The 17,653-nt window shown below is 49.4% G+C and overlaps 1 protein-coding gene across 4 annotated transcripts in view; it reads left to right on the top strand.

Moving 5' to 3' along the window:
• MAPK8 (mitogen-activated protein kinase 8) overlaps positions 1-15,855 on the top strand; it is a 417,190-nt gene extending 401,335 nt beyond the window's left edge. For 2 of the 4 annotated variants that reach the window (XM_078642701.1, XM_078642702.1), the window contains exon 13: positions 13,696-15,855. In XM_078642701.1, coding sequence (XP_078498827.1) covers positions 13,696-13,712 — 17 coding nt within the window. In that variant the 3' untranslated portion in view covers positions 13,713-15,855. The remainder of the gene's footprint in view (positions 1-13,695) is intronic. The other 2 variants (XM_078642699.1, XM_078642700.1) reach the window with 1 other exon arrangement.
• Positions 15,856-17,653: the final 1,798 nt, after the last annotated feature.

Below are 17,653 nucleotides of genomic sequence, written 5' to 3' on the forward strand. Positions count from 1 at the left end.
TCTGGGCGGACTGCCTTTGTTTCTCGCTGTTTTGCCAGCTCTCGCAGTGCTCGCGTCTAGGTGGGCCGGTCCAAGATGGCGGCGCTCATAGCTAGTTTCTGTTTCCCTCCGTTAGCGCGGGACGGTTTCGCCGCTGAATGCAGTTGTCAATTCCACCCTTTAAATGGAGCAGGCCGTTGGTGCGTTTCTGGGGCCCCTGGGTTTTAGTTGTGACCTTGTTTGACCCCGCGTTGCCGTTTGTACCCCCCTCAGGTCCCTTGAGCTGTTTGTCCTCCCAAAATGGCTGCTCTCTGTGGCGATCGCAGTGCGGTAATGACCGTCAGGTTTTGGGCACCCCGGTGGTATTGCTTGGGGCAGGGGGGGGAGAGGGTTGTGAGCACTGACCTTTGATGACTGGTCTGTTGGTGGCTGTTCTTTGTGTTGGCACTTTCTTGGCTTTGCTGTCTGCGTAATCTGTTATTCCGGCGCCGCCATTTTGTCCTTCCACTCTCAACAGGATCACTTCTTTTTACATCTGATTTTGCTCGTTATGTTGTTATCACCCCGCGTGGATGGTGTAGTTTCGTTCTCCAGGTGTTCCGGTTTCTTTTGGAATGCTTGTGGGTTCGCTGGACTGGCTGGAGTCGCGTTTGGGCTCGTTATTTGTCCTGGGTGCAGCGGAGCTCTGGACTTGGGTAACTCTCCACATTGCCATCCAAGCCACGCCCCTCAAGTCCATTCTTTTATTTCATTATATTCCAAAAAACAGTCATTCAGAATAGCTGCCTCTCATACAAGGCGTTTTTAGACCTCAAATATACATATTTATATATTTCATTCATCCAGAGCTTCTTAGATACTAGATAGTCCGTCACCAAGATTGATGCTGCGTACTCTCGCTCAACTTCGAATCCACCTCGGAATATTTACAAAGTGCATGAACCGAGCTGCACCCCACTTAAGATGTCTAGGACACCAGTTCTCCTGCTATCAAAATGAATGAATGGTCATGAGTTCCTCTCTAGGTTGTACTAAAACCTCAGTTACAGTTTTAAAAAGTGTCCAGAAAGCTAGTACTCGCTGTCGGCAAAGACCAATCTTCTTTGATACCAGCTCAAAGACTCCAATTTCTGGGATCCACAATGAATGCAAGAGGTGAAAACTTGTCAGATGAGAGACTGGCAATCTGCTCTTAACGCATTACAAGACAACTACACAAGCAGCCTGAAGTGAAAGTGTGCATCTTAGAAAGCTTTATTGGTATAATACCATTCTACTGTCTATAAATGCAGCCTGTTCAAGAAGAGTTGGACAGTCAGTGGACTTGAGCAACATATTTTTGGGGTCGAATCAAGTAATAGTAACTCCCAGATTGAGAGTCTCTCCCATTATGGATGTCAACTATGAATGCAGAAGTAGGCCTCACATTTCTTCCACCTTAATCACATTTCGAGGTAGCTTCAGACGAATCACCAGTGGGATGCAGTGCCTACCTTCCATACCTTTCAGCAAGAGGACAACAATGTGCGAGGCATGTGTGGCTGTAGATGCACATGCTTTGCATAAGTCTGCCATCTAGTGTTGGACGCTGATGATTGCAAGTTGTTTTTATTCGAATAATTTTTGCGAGTCACAAGCCTATCTGGCTTCTCCTTTTGATGATACTATACATGGTCATCGACTCCATTGTTAGATTGTTTCTTTCCATCAACATGTTTGGATGTATTCTTTTGCGCTCCGGTTCGAGATCCTTTCGGGCTCCCTTCAGTTAACCTGTAGATCCCCCTATCTCAACAGTATTGTCTCAATGGCGTAATTACTGTTGCGTTCCGAGCAAAATAACAATGTGCATGTTGGGGACTTTGACTCGCCTCGCCCAGCTGGGCCTATTGACACATTTTATCTGAAAATGAGCTTATGATGAAACGCACTCAGTTCCGTTTCTGTCTGAATTACCATTCCAGATACCCAACCAGCCTTCGGTCTGCAATCTGTGCCTCTCACCCGACCATCGGGAAGACGCATTTGAGGCCTGTAGGTCGTTCCAATCTAAAAAGACTCTTCGAGACCAACGTGTGTGTCACCAGGAAATGCAGCACAGACAAGCAGATAACACACCGTACAGCTTTGGTCGACAAGAGGAGGAATATTCTGAGTCAAACAACGAACAAGAGCCAGCCATCCTGGAGTCTGCCCAGAAATGTTGGACCGTCAGTACAACTGCCCCCGATTTGGAGCCCAAAAAATCTGCTTTGTCCCAAAAAACTGCTCACGTTCTGCCACTGCATAAAAGCCATGGCAAGCACCGACTTACAGACTCAGAAGCCCTGCCCTCTGCACTGAAATCTCAGCCTACAGCAGAAGCCTCCACCTCCTTGAAATCTGATTTGGCACTGACAGATCGAACAATAACTTCAGTACCAAAAGAGAAGGGACATTGTGCTTCAGCTCAGAGCACACCTGCACCGAAACCAAAACTTTTCTCAGCACTGAAATTTTACACCTGCGGACTGAAAAATTCACCCGAACCAATCCTAAATGTTATGCACGAAAGGCTCGATCCGACACAAAAAACGTTAAAGATACTACTACGAACAAAGAAGATTATTCTTCAGTCAGCAAAGCTTCAACCCTCTAAAAGACCGCTGTCTTTCGAAGAGGCTATCGACATTCCTATTGAACCTTTCAAAAAGAAGAAATAAAGGACATTACCAATTGCCCTTTACACATTCCTGCCCCAACCTCTCTAAAAACCCCAACCAGCTTCCACTCCACCACCTGCTACACCTGAACAATCTGAAGCAGGCAAAATGCCTCCTCATTCTCCCATAATAGATGAGGAGGATAATATACCAGAAGACAACATCCTAGGGATCCATGGGATGCTGATCATATATAGCCACAGGGGGATACAAACCCAGACCTTTATCCCACATATCTAGACGCTTCAGCCTATCAAGACCTGATTGCCAGAGCTGCAGCATATTAAGTGCCCTTACATAATGACCCTATAGAGGACAAAATCTTCTTTTAGACACACTCCACCGCTCAAAGGGGCATCACAGTATTGACCACTCCTTAAAGGATTTCTAAGTCATGCAGATGAAATTTTTAAAGACCCTGTAAAAGCACGAATAATACCACCAACATTATATATATATATATATATATAACACCAAGAGTTGCCCCACAGAAGCAGTCGCACACGAGGGGGTTCGCTACACAGCTGCCATAGGCGGTTGCATCACAGCGCTTCTGCCGTACTTCGTTGTCAAAGCCGAACGCGTTTCGAGTTATCAAAACCCTTGATCACTGGCAGGCAATTCGTCAGCAATAGTGCACGGACACAGTAGATTGTTTTCAGGATCTGCATTTTATTATAATCACAAGCCCCGCCCATGTGGGCGTTTTCGATTTCTCCCATGGCTTTCTGGTGCAAGTAGTCCATCCGTATTAAGCCAGGCTTAAGTCCTGTCAAATAAAACCACAGTGGGTCACTACAGAGTCCATAAAAATAACGCACCATTGTTCAAACAATTAAACTTAAATAGTTCGCAGAAGTGAGCAGGTTTGCTGTATTGCATCCAATATTAACCCATGGCTCCGGTCCCCCTCGTTTCATACCAAGTCCACAAGTGCAGGGCTTGAGAATCCGCCATCCACGGCGGCGGGACTGCTCCGCGGCTGGACAGGCCGCTAAACATAAAACACCAAGAGTTGCCCCACAGAAGCAGGCGCACACGAGGGGGTTCGCTACACAGCTGCCATAGGCGGTTGCATCACAGCGCTTCTGCCGTACTTCGTTGTCAAAGCCAAACGCGTTTCGAGTTATCAAAACCCTTGATCACTGGCAGGCAATTCGTCAGCAATAGTGCACGGACACAGTAGATTGTTTTCAGGATCTGCATTTTATTATAATCACAAGCCCCGCCCCCGCCCCGCCCATATATATTAGAGGGTAATTAACACCAGACTCCTTGGTAGTAGCTATTGCATGGAAAAGGGCTAACTTCCAAACAGGGGCTGCACTTCCTTCAGAGAAGGAGTCAAAACTTATGATAGCTTCAGGAAAGAGGATAGCAGTCCAGTCTGGTAATAATTGACATATCGCCAACATCCAAGCTCTTTCTGCATGCTATGACAGGGCAAGTGCTGCTCCAACATCCTGCAGAAGAATACAAGAAAATGGGTTCTGAAATAATCAATGAGGAAAAGTGAATCGCTAATAACTGTGTTAACTCCCCAACCCCCCCTCCCCCCCCCCCCCCTGTGCTAAGCCTTTTTTGGGGGGCTATTTGGGGTAGATCGCGCTTAGGCCTCTGTATCATTTTGACCACATAAATTTGCGTCCTTTTCTTCCAACATCATAGGGATTCTAAAGGTACTTAGGGTTTGTGGATTCCCCTTAAAGAGACCCAGAAATTAGCCAAAATACAGCTAGAGTTTTTTTGGGGGGGTGGTAGAGTAATGGGGATAAAAAGTGCTGCAAATGAAAGCATCTGTTTTTTTTCCTGCGAATGGTATCAACAAAGGGTTTGTTGGGCAGAAATCACAATTTTACCAGCTTTCAGGGACAGACAGACTTTTTTCAGAAAACCACATTTTTTTCACACAGTTTTGGCATTTTACTGGAACATAGTATATTTTTGATATTTTTTTTGTGCTTTCTACCTTCTTCCAGTTAATGGTTGAAATGGGTATGAAAGCAATAATGGGCCCTGGAAAGCTATACATTTTAGAAAAGTAGACAAAATTCTGAATTCCGTAAGGGGTCCTTTATGTAGATCCTTCAAGGTTTCTTCATAGTAACAGTTAAAAACAGGAAAACTTGGAAATGAGTTGGAAAAAACAGCCATTTGTGCCAACGTTTTCACCTGTGACTTCATTTAGTTATGACAGATGTTTGAAAGCAATGTACCGTTATATCGCTGGATCTTTCTGGTTGTGGGGATATATAGGACTTGTAGGTTCACCAAGAACCCAACGACCCAGAGTCAATAACTGAGCACCGTCTTGCAATGTTATTTTATTATGAACCTGGTGAGAGCCAGACAAGTGTCTCTCTCTCTCTCCTCTCTCTCTCTCTCTCTCTCTCTCTCTCTCTCTCTCTCTCTCTCTCTCTCTCTCTCTCTCTCTCTCTCTCTCTCTCTCTCTCTCTCTCTCTCTCTCTCTCTCTCTCTCTCTCTCTCTCTCCCTCTCTCCCTCCCTCTCTCCCTCCCTCTCCCTCTCTCCCTCCCTCTCTCCCTCCCTCTCTCCCTCCCTCTCTCCCTCCCTCCTCTCCCTCCCTCTCTCCCTCCCTCTCTCCCTCCCTCTCTCCCTCCCTCTCTCCCTCCCTCTCTCCCTCCCTCTCTCCCTCCCTCTCTCTCTCCCTCTTCCCCTTTCCCCCCCTCCCACGGTAGAAGTTAATAAAAAATGACCAGCAGGGAGCGTCCTACAGGCATCGGGTGCCCCTGCGTGACAATGGCATGCAAATGAAGTATGGGGGTCGCCACATCTGGATCCGGAAAATTTTGCGTAGCAATACCCCTGCGCGCCGGCAGGCGTCGTTCTTGGCTCCGTGTCCGTCGACGCAGTCGTTAGCGTCGTAATGACGTAGTCTGACTACTTAGACGCCGCCCTCGCGCGCTGACGTCAGTAGTTCTTTTTTCCGCGCCAGCTAGCGCAGATCCGGAGAAGCTTTACCCCTTAGTCATTTTTTTACTAAACTTTTTGATCTTTTTGATCGTTTTTCTCTCGAGTCTCTTACTCCTACGGTGCCGGCAGGGATTCCCGGGTTCAAACCCTGCTCAAAGTGCAACCGAATGGTGTCTGTTACCGACACCCATCGCCGGTGCCTTCAGTGTCTAGGCCTCGACCACGACGACCGCACCTGCCCCGACTGCCGGGCCCTGACGTCTAAGGCTAGGTGGGAGCGGTCCCGCAACCGACTGGAGCTCTTGCAGTCGGCCCCGCGCCGGTTCAGGTCCCGGTCCCACAGGAGGTCGAGGGACCGGTCGCGGGATCGGAGCCCTCGTAGCTCCGAGAGTCTGCATCGGTCTTCAGGATCCAGGTCCTCGGGTAAGAGGCATGAGAGGTCGGAGAGACTCCATCGTTCTTCCGACCCACCCCGACGCTCGCGCGACGCGGCCGGGGGTTCGGGTGACACCACCCACGCGGCTCCGGAGTCGCGGGCGTCGCCACCTGCCCCACACCTTCCGGTCCCTGAGCACGGTGCGACGCCGGAGGAGGTCGAGTGGTACATCATGGCCATGAGGTCCCTCCCTCCTCCGCCGGGTCCCGTGGCGCCTACGGGCCCAACGGTCCCGGCTGGAGGGCTTAGCGGGTCGGGTGCTTAGGCTCCGACGCCGTCGGGTGCTTCGGCCCCGACTCTGCCTGCGACTACGGTCCCGGCGCCGCAGGCCCCCTCCCCCACTGGATCCGGTTCTGGATCCGGGTCGTCATCGGTCGACCTTACGACCTCACCGGCGCCGTCCCTGCGGGTGTCGCCCCCGGCACCGACTACGGGCGCCGTCCCCGAGCCTGCCCTTTATTCGGTTCCGGCGCCGGAGCGGCGCCGCTGGGCGCCGCTCTCGACGTCATATGGAGATTTCTATTTCCACGAACCGGCCCCATCTGTTTATCCCGAAATGCAGGAGATGGGTGACGAGGGTGATTGGGAGGGGTCTGTGGACCCTCTGGCACAGGAGTGCCAGTCTCAACAGGGCTGGACATATGAGCTTGGGGAGGCCAGTGGAATTGACACTTTGCCAGACACTGGATTTGTCTCCCCTCCCACCGTGGCTACGGAGGAGGGGGCTGCCTACAGTGTAGTGTTGATGCGGGCGGCCAAGGCCTTGGGCCTGACGCTCCCCGTCGCGGACGTGAGGACTAACCTCCTCACTGAGGTCCTTAAACCGCAAGCATGCTCCACTGAGCCTCTGCTGCCGTTTAATGAGGCCTTGTGTGACGTTCTTGTGGGCACTTGGTCCAAGCCCGCCACGGGTCAGCCTGTGGATAGGAACGTGGCCAGACGCTACCGCCCGGCCCCGGGCGACCCTTGCTTTTTTTCCCACCCATCCCACCCCCGAGAGCCTGGTCATCCAGGCCTCCACTTCCCAGACCGCATTCCCGACGGCTCGGCCCTATCGGGAATCCAAGAGGTATGAACAATTCGGAAAGAAAGTGTTCTCGTCCCTGAGTTTGGGACTGCGGTCAGTCAATACCGCATGCCTCTTGGGCTGCTACACCCACACTCTGTGGGACACGGTCGCGGACGTGCTGCCACAATGTCCGGAGGAGCCCCGTGCTAAACTCACCCAAGCCCTTGCGCAGGGTCGAGATGCAGCGCGCTATTCCATCCGCTGGATACCACAGACTCACTGGGCAGAGCGATGGCAACGACGGTGGCGGTTCAACGCCACGCCTGGTTGAGGTCCGCCAACTTTTCGGCCGATGTCCAGGCCACACTTCTGCACATGCTGTTTGATGGCCGTCGCCTCTTTGGCGACAAGGCAGACCATGCGCTTGAGTGTTTTAGGGACTCCAGGGCTACGGCCAAGTCCTTGGGCCTTTCGCCCCACGCCAGCAAACAGGTGCCTTTTGCTCCTTTCGTGACCAAGGAAGGGGCGCTCCCACCCGTGCTGCCAGCCACGCACCACAGACTGCTACACAGCGCGGTGGCGGCCGTGGCAACCGCCGTAGCGGCGGTCGGGGACAACGGCGAGGCCAGTCAATACCTTCTCCTGCAGCACCCGCCTCAAAACCCTCCTGGTCCGTGCTTTCAGGCCCATGTGATGCCAGTGGGGGGCAGGGTTCGCCATCACCTCTTCCACTGGCGCACTGTCACGTCGGACGGGTGGGTGCTGCAAATCGTTCAAAGGGGCTACTCCCTCCCCTTCGAGACGACCCCTCCAGCCATGCCACCGCAATACCACCGCGTGTCGGGGGATCACTTGCAACTTCTGCAAGAGGAAGTTACGGCCCTCTTGGCCAAGGTGGCCATCGAGCGCGTTCCTGGGCCAGAAGTAGGGTGTGGTTGTTACTCCCACTACTTTCTGGTACCCAAGAAGGGCAAAGGGGGCCTACGCCCAATCTTGGACCTACAGAACGTCAACGGCTTCCTCTGGAAGGAGAAGTTCAAGATGCAGACTTTGTCGCAGGTCTTAGCTGCCCTGGACCCAGGAGAATGAATGAATGAATACTTTGTTTGGTTACTCAAAACCATTACATTAAAACCAAAGTACAAAATTACAAAAGTTAAAACCAAGGAAGTGTCGGGAAGTGAGTCTATGTGGTGGCTCCCTGAGCACTGGTGGATACCGTAAATAGGGTTCATAGTAAGACATGGGTCTGCAAAGTCTCTATATATTCGAGCCCTGGGTGACCATCAGCTTGGACCGTGTCTGATGGATAAACTTTCCAAAAGAGGCCATCTGTTTTACCGTAGTCGGTGTGTATAGTTGGTTGATCGCCTCCTTTTCAGTGCGTGACCCCGCTTGTCTTAAGATTGGCCTGAGATGAAGACTGCGAGCCGTACGCAGAGCCGGGCAGCAAAGTAGAAGATGGGCCAACGACTCTCGTTTATACCTGCAGAGCCCACATTCCCGAGCTCCTGAGCCGACCTGTCCAAAGGCGTATAATTCTTTAAGGGGCAGCAGATGTAGTCTGTAGGCTAAAATCAGGGCCGGACTGGGAATGAAAACCAGCCCTGGCAAAGTGCTCGTCCTCCCCTCTCCCCCGGGGGGCGAGGGGCCTGTTGGGGGTGCCGCCGAGCTCTTTGCCGGGGCCGATTTTGTTACAGGGCCGATGCTGCAAAAACGGCCCTGTAACAAAAACGGCCCCCACCCTTGCGGCGCACCGGGGGATTGCCTGGTGCCTGCAACGGCCAGTCCGGGCCTGGCTAAAATCTTGTGAAGGGCTGCGCGGCCCGCGGCCTGCGTAAGAAGATATTTAGGATTGTGCACAATGTGCGGCAGGCATAGGGACTCGTGGAAGTCTTTTCTTGCCAATGACTCCAAATCCAGTTCCCGTGACCGCGCGCGTACTTGTTTTTTAATCGCGTTTTTGATGGCAGTGTAATTGACGTGTTCGGGGTTCCAAGACTCGATGGCAAGATTGAGAAGGTCCTTTGCCGTATTGAGAGTGGCCGACCAGGGATTCCCGGGTTCCCTGAAGATGCATTTCAGAACTGCCTTGAGTGTGTTCTCGTGTGCCGCTGTTGTTAGAAAGTAGTATTTACTTAGGGCGGCCATCTCTTCCAGGTTTTGCTGGTTGAGCGAGAATTCCAGGCGGACAAGGGTATTTCTGGTGCACCTTGGTAAATGGAATAGTCTCTTGTAAGCTCTGCAATGAATTTTTTCTAGGTCTTTGTTAAGTTTGCCCGGGAATGCCTGTTGAGCGTAATTGAGAGCCGGCATTAACTTGGCTATGAGTACTCTTTGAATAGCCGTTGTAGACGGGCTATATAAGGAGGCTTGCAGATGGCGTAGGTGATGGTTTTACCTTTTCCTTGAATATTCTTTAAATGGGCGCTTGAAAGCCCCGACTCCTGGAAGCAGATCCCCAAGTAGGTGTATCGCTGTGTGCTTTCCAGCGAGAGATGACCAAGCCTCCATCTTAATGATTTATTCTTTGGGTAGTGTCCGAAGATGATTACTTTTGACTTGGATGAATTTGCTACCAGCCTGTTTTTATTGTTGTATGCGGCAAGTGCCGTCAGCGCCTTTTGTAGCCCAATTATAGTGTGGCCCAGGAGTACCAAGTCATCAGCATACTGCATAAATTGGATTTTGGTACCTCCGATCTTTGGGGTAGCCAAGGCTGCCCCAGTCAAGGCCCTCTCCATGTCCGCTGTGTATAAGTTAAACAACAATGGGGCTAGCACGCACCCTTATTTTAGGCCTCGATCTGTGTCAATCTTCGCGGATGCGTAGTCCCTCGAGAGTTTGATTCTCACCCACATTTTTTGGTACAAGGACTGGATCGCTCTTAGCAGGGAGGTATTGATGTTCCATTGAACCAGCTTTCTCCACAGAATAGCGCGATCTACCCCATCAAACGTCGCCGAATAGTCAATGAAGCAGGCGAATAAGGGGGGACTTTTGCGTGACCGCGCTTGATGGACCAAGAAAGAAAGTGCGGTGATGTTATCGACTGTGGCGGACCAAGGTCTAAATCCGGTTTGGCAGAATGGGAGAAGGCCTTCTTCACTCGTCCAGCCTGGACCCAGGAGACTGGATGGTAGCGTTGGACTTGCAGGAAGCCTATTTCCACATCCCCGTCCTGCCGGCCCACCGGCATTACCTGCGGTTCACGGTAGGCCACGAGCACTTTCGGTTTACCGTGCTCCCCTTCGGCCTTACCAGCGCCCCACGGGTGTTCACGAAAGTGATGGCGGTGGTCGCAGCTCATCTGCGCAGGTTAGGGGTTTCAGTCTTCCCCCTACCTCGACGACTGGTTGTTGAAGGCGGGCTCGCCCCAGACAGTCGTCCGCCACCTCCAGACTACGGCCGACCTCCTGCACCAGCTGGGGTTTTCCATCAATGTGCCGAAGTCACACCTGTGTCCCTCTCAGAAGCTCCTCTTCATCGGAGCGGTTCTAGACTCGGCGCAGTTTCGGGTTTATCCTCCCGAACAGCGGGTTCGGGAAATTCAGGCTCTGATTCCGATCTTTCAGCCTTTATCCCGGGTCTCGGTCAGGTTGACGCTGCGGCCTCTGGGGCTGATGGCCTCCTGCATCCTTCTGGTGCATCACGCCAAGTGGCGGATGCGGGCTCTGCAGTGGGACCTGAAGTTTCAGTGGGCCCAGCATCAGGGCAACTTGTCCGACCATGTCTTGATCTCGGAGTGCACTGCAAGACAGTTGCAGTGGTGGCTCACGGACCGCGATTGGGTCAGCGGCAGATCCCTCTTCCCTACCCCAACCGGAGCACGTAGTTGTGACAGATGCGTCCCTCCAGGGCTGGGGGGGCCACATGGGGGAGGCGTAGATCAGGGGCCTCTGGTCTCCGACGGAGTCCCAGCTCCACATCAACCTTCTGGAGCTGCGGGCGATCCATCTTGCACTGAAGGCATTCCTCCCCTCTGTTCTGGAGAGTGTAGTGCAGGTGTTCACGGACAACACCACCGCCATGTGGTACTGCAACAAACAGGGCGGGGTGGGGTCGTGGACCCTATGCCAGGAGGCTCTGCGCCTCTGGCAGTGGCTGGAACATCAGGGCGTGACCCTGATGGTTCAACACCTGGCAGGTTCTCTGAACGCCAGGGCGGACGAACTCAGCCGTCGGTGAATGATGGATCACGAATGGCGTCTGAACTCGGACGTGGAGCAAGGTCTCTCTCAGCAGTGGGGAGAGCCTTGGTTAGATCTATTCGCCACAGAAGAGAACGCGCAATGTCATCAGTTCTGCGCGTTGGAATTTCCAAGGCGGCACTCGCTCGGAGACGCTTTTCGTCGCGAGTGGAGTTGCGGTCTATTGTACGCCTCTCCGCCTATACCACTTCTGCCCAGAGTGCTGAAGAAGATTCGGCGCGACTGGGCCCAGGTTATCCTTGTGGCTCCGGACTGGGCACCACGATATTGGTATCCAGAGCTACTCAGCATGTCTGTCGATCCTCCGATTCGTCTGCCTCTTCGGGAGGACCTTCTGTCGCAGCAGCAGGGGACGGTCCTCCACCCGAACCTGTCCAGTCTCCACCTACGTGCGCGGAGATTGAGCGGCGACAGTTGAGGCCATTTGACTTGCCTCCTGAAGTCTGCAATGTTATTCTGGCAGCCAGGCGTCCCTCCACATAGTTGGTATACGCCTGCAGGTGGAACAAATTTGTGGCATGGTGCAGAGCAAAGGCTGTGGTTCCACTCTCTGCACCCCTTTCTGAAGTTCTCCTCTATCTTCTTTCTCTTGCCCAGCAGGGCTCTGCTCTGGGCACTATCAAGGGCTATCTTTCTGCCCTTTCTGCCTTCTTAAGGCTACCTCATCAGTCTTCTATGTTCAAGTCCCCAATTGTAAATAGGTTCTTGAGGGGCATCACTCATATATTCCCCCCTGTTCCTTTCGTGATGCCACAGTGGGACTTGAACCTGGTTCTGACTTACCTGATGTGCGCTCCCTTTGAACCACTTCATAACTGTCCTCTTCGCCTTCTTACCCTTAAAACTGCTTTCCTGGTTGCCATCACCTCTGCCTGGACGGTGAGTGAGCTCCAGGCTCTTTCCTCTAAACCTCCTTTCCTTTCTATCCATCCGGACAACGTCGTGTTGTGGACGCGACCCTCTTTCTTGCCCAAAGTAGTCACAGCCTTCCACATCGGGCAGTCCATTACCTTGCCCCCCTTCTTTCTGCCTCCGCATCCCTCGAAAGAGGAAGAGAGACTCCACCGTCTGGACCCAAAACGTGCGCTCTCATTCTATCTTGGTGGGTCGTGTTGTGCATCAAGGTATGCTACTCTTTGGCTAAAAAGGAGCCTCCTGTTGGGCTGAGGGCCCATTCCACTCGGGCCACGGCGGCTACTACTGCCCTGGGTCGAGGAGCCCCCTTGCAGAACATCTGTCAGGCAGCTACGTGGACCTCGCTGCACCCGTTCGCAAGACACTACTGCCTGGACAGCCAAGTCCAGAGAGATGGCTTTTTCGGCCGTTCCGTTCTCCAGGACTTTCTGGTGTGATCATTGGTTTGCAGACCCCCCACTGATGTTGATATTGCTGGGGTATCTATTCTAAGGTAAGGAATCTAATACTATCCTGTTTCTTTCAGATGCACAAGTTACTTACCTTCGGTAACGATATATCTGTAAGAAACAGTAGTTAGTGTTAGATTCCTTGCCGCCCCACCCATCTTCCCCGTTCTGCGAACCGTTATCTAGGGTTACGGTCATCCCCTTTCAGGGCCCTAGTTTCATGGCACCAGTGTTGGTTTTTATCATGGCTCTGCGTTTCTGGCTCGGAAAAGCTATATATGAGAACTGACTTCAGCGCGCGAGGGCGGCGTCGAAGTGCTCCGGCGACATCATCACGGCGGCGACGACGGACGCGGAGCCGCAGACGACGCCTACCGACGCGCAAGGGTACTGCTACGCAAAAGTTTCCGGATCCAGTCTGACGCCTGGGGATATTCTAAAGTAAGGAATCTAGTACCAACAACTGTTTCTTACAGATATATTGTTACCGAAGGTAAATAACTTGTGCGTCACGAGCACTACAGACCATAGCCTTAGAGTTTTACTGCTTCAGTGTTACTCCAAGCTGGGTGAATTTGACCAAGTTTCAGCGGTTTGTGCATATCTACAAGCTGCCTCACATTGATTTGCTCTATTCCTGTCTTGTAATATCCTCAAAGCTTGCTGCTGTATTTATCCTTCCTCCTTCCCTTGGTGGACTGTACTTGATTATCTTTCTCGCTGTGCTTATCCATGGTATTAGTCTGCCCTTTCTACATGTCCTCTTTAGAGTGTCTCCATCTGCATTACCAAGGTTAAATGTGTATCTTCTAATTTTGTCACACCTTTGTATTTTCTCTTGTCTCGTTGTTTAGGGTAAGGTTCATATTGCATTCCTGCTCACATTCTTTATGATCCCGATTTTTAGCCAAACCGTTAGTGGTAGTTTTACACTAAATGAATGCCAGGCAGTCGGGTAGTCTTTGACACAAGTTTGCTGTGCGATCTCAAGAGTGTTAATGAGCTGTGAGGTGTGTCCCCAGGACTGTACTTACAAGTGACTTGCTCTTTTGTTTCTCATAGCACAGGTGCGGCAGTGACCAATGGCTCTCAGAACCCATCCTCTTCGTCATCAGCTGAGGTCTCCTCCATGTCCACAGACCCAACGTTGCCCTCAGACACAGACAGCAGCCTAGAAACTTCTGCCGGCTCTTTGGGCTGCTGCAGATGACTTTGGGTGAGGGTGGGTTAGGGGTAGGGCGAGGGGTTCGTACAGGAACTGCCGATTTAATCTTGGATAAAGCAAATTTAAGATGATGGGGAGTTCTTTTTTAGTGTATATTATAAAGAATTGTAGGATTCCTTTTACATTATAGTGGGTTTAATTTTCTAGTGCTGTCATATGAAGCAGTCCTGTGTGAGCAGCCATGAGATATGTATTGTATTGTATTAATTGGGGGCTGCTCGAATTTCCTTTAGATATCACTGACAATTGTATCACATTTTAAATTCGGCCTTTTTTTTTTTTACTTTGCGGTTTGTGCCGCACTTTGTTTTTTCACCGAATTTGTGCGATTTCTTTTTATCAAAGAGACTTTAAATGTGCCGTCTTTTTACCATGATGTGAATTATTTAAGATTTGTATAGTTCTTTATTTCTTCGAATGTATTGCCAGTGGTTTGATCGTGTTTTCCCTCCACGTTCTCTGCTGGATTGTCCTGGTTAGCTCTGTAGAAGGAGCATACTTAGTCGGCCTAGACCACAGCACAAGGCAGTGACTGGACCCTGGGCATGCACTGGTTTAGCAACACATCCATCACTCAGGGCTAAAAGTCAGGTTGAGGCTCTGTCTGCTAGACCATTAAAAACTACACGAGAAATGGTGCTGCCGAACTAATGTGGAGACGCATGGTTAGAATACAGCACTGAGGGGAATTCAAATCTCAGACTCTCTGACCTTGTACCTGTCACATTACCTCATGATGCCTCTGTTCACCAAACTGGTATTTGTTGAGATGTTTTATACTTTTCCAGGCAGTCATTCATCCATTTACATTGGCAGGTTTGTAGACTCGCGGCTTGAGCTTCAAAAAATGTTATGTATGTGACTTTACAGGTGGTGGAGTTTGAAGAAAGTTGATCATGATGGAAAGCTGCATTTATTTTTATTGACATTGCCGGTTTTTTAATCATGAAATGCAGCTGCAATCATTGAATATTCAGGGAAAGCTGCTTGCTAAGGTGGTGCATTTATAATTATGCGAATCAATTGCAATCATTATCATTCAAGGAATCATTCAGTTTTTTTTTTAGTTTTTTTAACCTCTGAAGACTGTGGATGTTTCTCTTCGAATCTGTTATCATTGAATACTTTAGGAACGCTGAAGCAAGTGTTTTAAGGATGGAGTTTGATAGTTGGAAAGCTGCTGTGGGTGCTTAAGGATTTTGTCATATGTAAATCTTTGTATGTGCTGAGAAACTTGCAGGGCTTGTTAGCCATTTATTTGAGCAGTGACTGCTGCAGTCCCTACTAAATTGTGGTGACTGATCTATTGTGAATTTTTCAATTGATTGGAACTGAAATCACTGCTGTAGTGAGCTGAGAAATGTAATAGGCCCATAAGCTTTAAATCCTAAAGCATTGCTAGTGTCGGCTACTGTGAGGTCTGTGGCATGATTTGCTAATTGGTGTGAGCCATGGCTGCACTAATTGGGTGAAGGCTGCATTTTGAGATGGAGGGGAGTTATTTTGTCATTTCCACTGGGTTGTAATGCACATATTTGGGGTAAGGCTCCAGTTTGTGCTGGTTGTTTTCTGGAAAGAGCTGTAGCCTTTGAAAAGTTTGGGGAAAGCCGTAGATCAAGCTTCAGAATTGCAGGTTGTCCATCAATTAGTGCAGGGATTGTTAAATCTTTGCCCCATTTAGCTTCTACGAGCCCCTGTTCTAAGAGTTTGCAGTCATCATCAACGCAAGTGCTTTTTAAACTATAAAAGTGCACTAGAGGAATAAAACCTCCCTTAATGGAGTTGGCCTAGAAATAATCCGTGTCCTACTGTGCTAAAGTCTTGATGATCTCAACTGTTATATGGCTCAAATAAAGCATGCCTGTGAGAACATGTTTACTGTCAAGCACAGATACCAGCCTGTATTGGGAATGGATATGACATACAGCAAATATTGTGTGGAGCCAGGGGACTCATAGAAAATACACTACAAAGTCAATAAATTGGTTACTTCCCAACTCTTTTTTGCTTTTGTCTGGATAATATATTGTGGTGTATTTTCTTGCCTTAATAGCACATGGGTGTGGTGTTTCGGTTTTGCATCCTGAAACGATCCCTGACACCACATCCCACACAACCTGTTACATAAAAACCTTAATGGTTGCATTAGTAGCCCCAACCTTCACAGCGCCTAAGCGACTAATTCTGGGAAATCAAGCACATTCCAATTATTGATTAAAAATACTTCTTAAATCTAGAAGACATATAGTTACTAGACTGCCATTTCTAAAAATAAATCCTAATAATATTGATAAATAAACTCTACTTTGGCTTGCGTGCACAGTTAAGTCTCTAATCAGTCTTCAAATGCCAGAAAATAGAAAGCTGAATCCCAGTCCTAGGTGGTGAGATTCCAAAGCTAGTGCACACATTTACTAAACACTACTGTGTGAATAGTCTTGCTAGACAACTTGCTCTAATTGGCCCCCCTCCAAACCCTAGCCACTGCTTGTTGGAAGGAACTGCTGCAAATAAAAACATTTGCCCTGTTAAGTATTTGGTCATAGAGGGTAGTGCTGTAGATTCACATCCACCCTCCCACTTTCCTGGAACTTGTGAATTTGGATGCAGATCTCTTCTTCCTGTACACAAACTTATAAATATGCACATGTGCATCACACACTTCCACTCCACCTACTCTCACTCGCCGGGCAAAAAAACAATCTAACATGGAGTCTGTGCCCATGGGCCATGCCAGCCTAAGGAGAAGTCGCCATATACTTTCAAGGAAAACAGCTTGCAAACGTCCAAGCACAACACTAAATGGGCAAAAGTACTCAAAGCATATCGTCTACAGCACTGTACACTGTTAACGGATGCTTACAGGGTAAGCAACATTTTCCTTCTTTAGGCATTATACTTCCTCCAGAAGTGAGTTACTTAAATGTGTTGCTGCGCTTGAGAATGGCTGAGAATTTGAATGCAATTATTTTCCATTGTGTATAACTTAATTGCATGGAAATCAAAACATTGCAAGAGCAACCATACATATATCTGATGTTTAAATGTTGTGTCCATAGTTGTTTTGCCTTGCTAAATGTACTTGAATGCCTTTTTCATGTCAGAAGATTGTTTCTGTAGATGTAATATGTGTCAGTTAAAGCTGTGGACAGGTCAGAAAACATCAAGGTGGGGCTGAGAGCCAGGGTCATATGTAAGAACTTAGTTAAAACATAAAGCTTGTTCCTAACCACAAATGCAAATCTAACCTACAGTACTAAGTATAGGGTTTTCACGGTAACAGCAGCCAAATCAACTTTCATTTTACTGAGCTGGCATCAAGTTTATTTCAGGGGGAGAATTCTGCAAATATTTCTTTTAGAAAGGTTAACTAAAGAAACCAACTGCAAAGACTTTAGTTGAGTCTTTTCCAGGCCCAAGTTTGTTGCAAAAGCAAGGGCACTGTCTCCAATCATGTGAGGCTACAGAACTGCAAATTCTTTGGGTTCATGCGTCACTAAAACTAAAGAAGTTTCCATCAGAGGATCAAAACAAATATTCTATACAAGCCATGTTACATGATCTCTGTTCAGACCATCTTAAACTAGTTACCCTGTTCAGATTCCGAAAGAAGAGATGGGATGTCGGAGCTTTCTTAGTCGCTGCAGCCAGACTGTAGAATCCGCTTCCTCGCGTTCTGATCTCTATTAAAGGGCATTTGCCCTTTAGAAAAGCTCACAGGATCTGGCTATTTTTCTTTTAGACAGACCCATTATCATGTGGTAAGTGTTTTATCCACCGCTGGACTGTAGTAGA

The sequence above is a fragment of the Lissotriton helveticus genome, chromosome 5_1 (genome assembly GCF_964261635.1).
Source record: "Lissotriton helveticus chromosome 5_1, aLisHel1.1, whole genome shotgun sequence".
Taxonomy (NCBI): Eukaryota; Metazoa; Chordata; class Amphibia; order Caudata; family Salamandridae; genus Lissotriton; species Lissotriton helveticus.